At 52.5% G+C, this 1,233-nt stretch overlaps 1 protein-coding gene across 1 annotated transcript; it reads right to left on the minus strand.

Annotated features, from left to right (window-relative positions):
• Nucleotides 1-235: 235 nt before the first annotated feature.
• olig4 (oligodendrocyte transcription factor 4) lies at nt 236-994 on the minus strand. The gene has a single exon (XM_070920968.1). The coding sequence runs from the start codon at nt 992-994 to the stop codon at nt 236-238; it is 759 nt and encodes a 252-aa protein (XP_070777069.1).
• Between the last annotated feature and the right edge of the window lie 239 nt (nt 995-1,233).

Raw genomic sequence — 1,233 nt, forward strand, 5'->3', positions numbered from 1 at the left:
AACAGTGTTTGTGAGAAAATCCCTAGTGCATTTAGAATATTTCTGTATAAACAATGCAGGCAAGACAAATGATATAACAAAAAATAGCAGCAGTTTGCATGGCAGATGATATATACAGTATGTACAAGCTCTGGCACCAGCCATCATTTCAGCAGTTCATTGAACAGTCTCCTGTGAGCTGCTTGGTTCATTGCTTTGATCCAAACAGTGGAGTTCAGTTTTAAGAGAGTCCTGCTCACTTGATCATAGACAGGCTGTGTAACGTGGAGGTGGTGGTGGGCAAAGGCTGGCAGAGTGCACAGGGGCAGGGCATGCCGGGGAAGTGCCTGTAGGAGCTGGCCAGGTGGAGGGGGTCCTTCAGGAGGCCCTGGACTGGAGCATGAAAACCCAGGAAGCTGGCAGATGGAGGGGAGTGCGGGGCTGGAGCTATAGAAGTTGGGTGATGCTGGAGAGTTGAAGGCGTGCTGCCCACCAGAGTGTGCAGAGACTGGGCCAGAGGATGCAGAGGGAGGTGGGTGGTGGGGGCTGCAGGGGTAATGGCGGGGTGGGCAGTGGTGCGGCTCTGGACGGCAGCACTGCCTCCATAAACATCCCCCACCAACTTCTTCATCTCATCCAAGGAACTGGACAGCATGAGGATGTAGTTGCGAGCTAGCAGTAAGGTGGAGATCTTTGACAGCTTGCGGACTGAAGGTCCGTGAGCGTAGGGCATGACCTCTCGCAGGCCGTCCATCGCCTGGTTCAGATCATGCATCCTTTTCCTCTCCCGGCTGTTCACTTTCAGTCTCAGGTCTTGCACCTCGTCCTTGTTGAGATCAGACCTGGTCTTGGCCTTCCCGCCCCCACTGCGGCCCTGGCCGGCATCGCCGTCTGCTCCATTTTCCCGGCAGTACGTCTGGAACATCTTGTTGGAGAAGAAGCTCCCAGCAGAGTCGTCTACCACCAGGTCCGGGGATGAGGAGCGGCTGCAGGTGGAGCCGGAGTCGGAATCCATTTTGGTTGAAGCAGAGGAAAGTGGTGCACAAATTAAAAAAAAAAAAAAAAAAGGTCCAAAAATACCCTGAATGCTTGGAGCTTGAGTTTAAATTCTACAGATGCTTCCTAGTTCTCTGCTTTCAAGTTGTGCCAGGTCCCTGTAGTTTCACCACAGTCTCACGTCTCCCAGAGTTTGTGCTGTTCAATCTAATGATCAGTCTGTCCACAGGAGTGAGTCTGTCTAAACTGTCACCCTCT

The sequence above is a fragment of the Enoplosus armatus genome, chromosome 15 (genome assembly GCF_043641665.1).
Source record: "Enoplosus armatus isolate fEnoArm2 chromosome 15, fEnoArm2.hap1, whole genome shotgun sequence".
NCBI lineage: Eukaryota > Metazoa > Chordata > Actinopteri > Centrarchiformes > Enoplosidae > Enoplosus > Enoplosus armatus.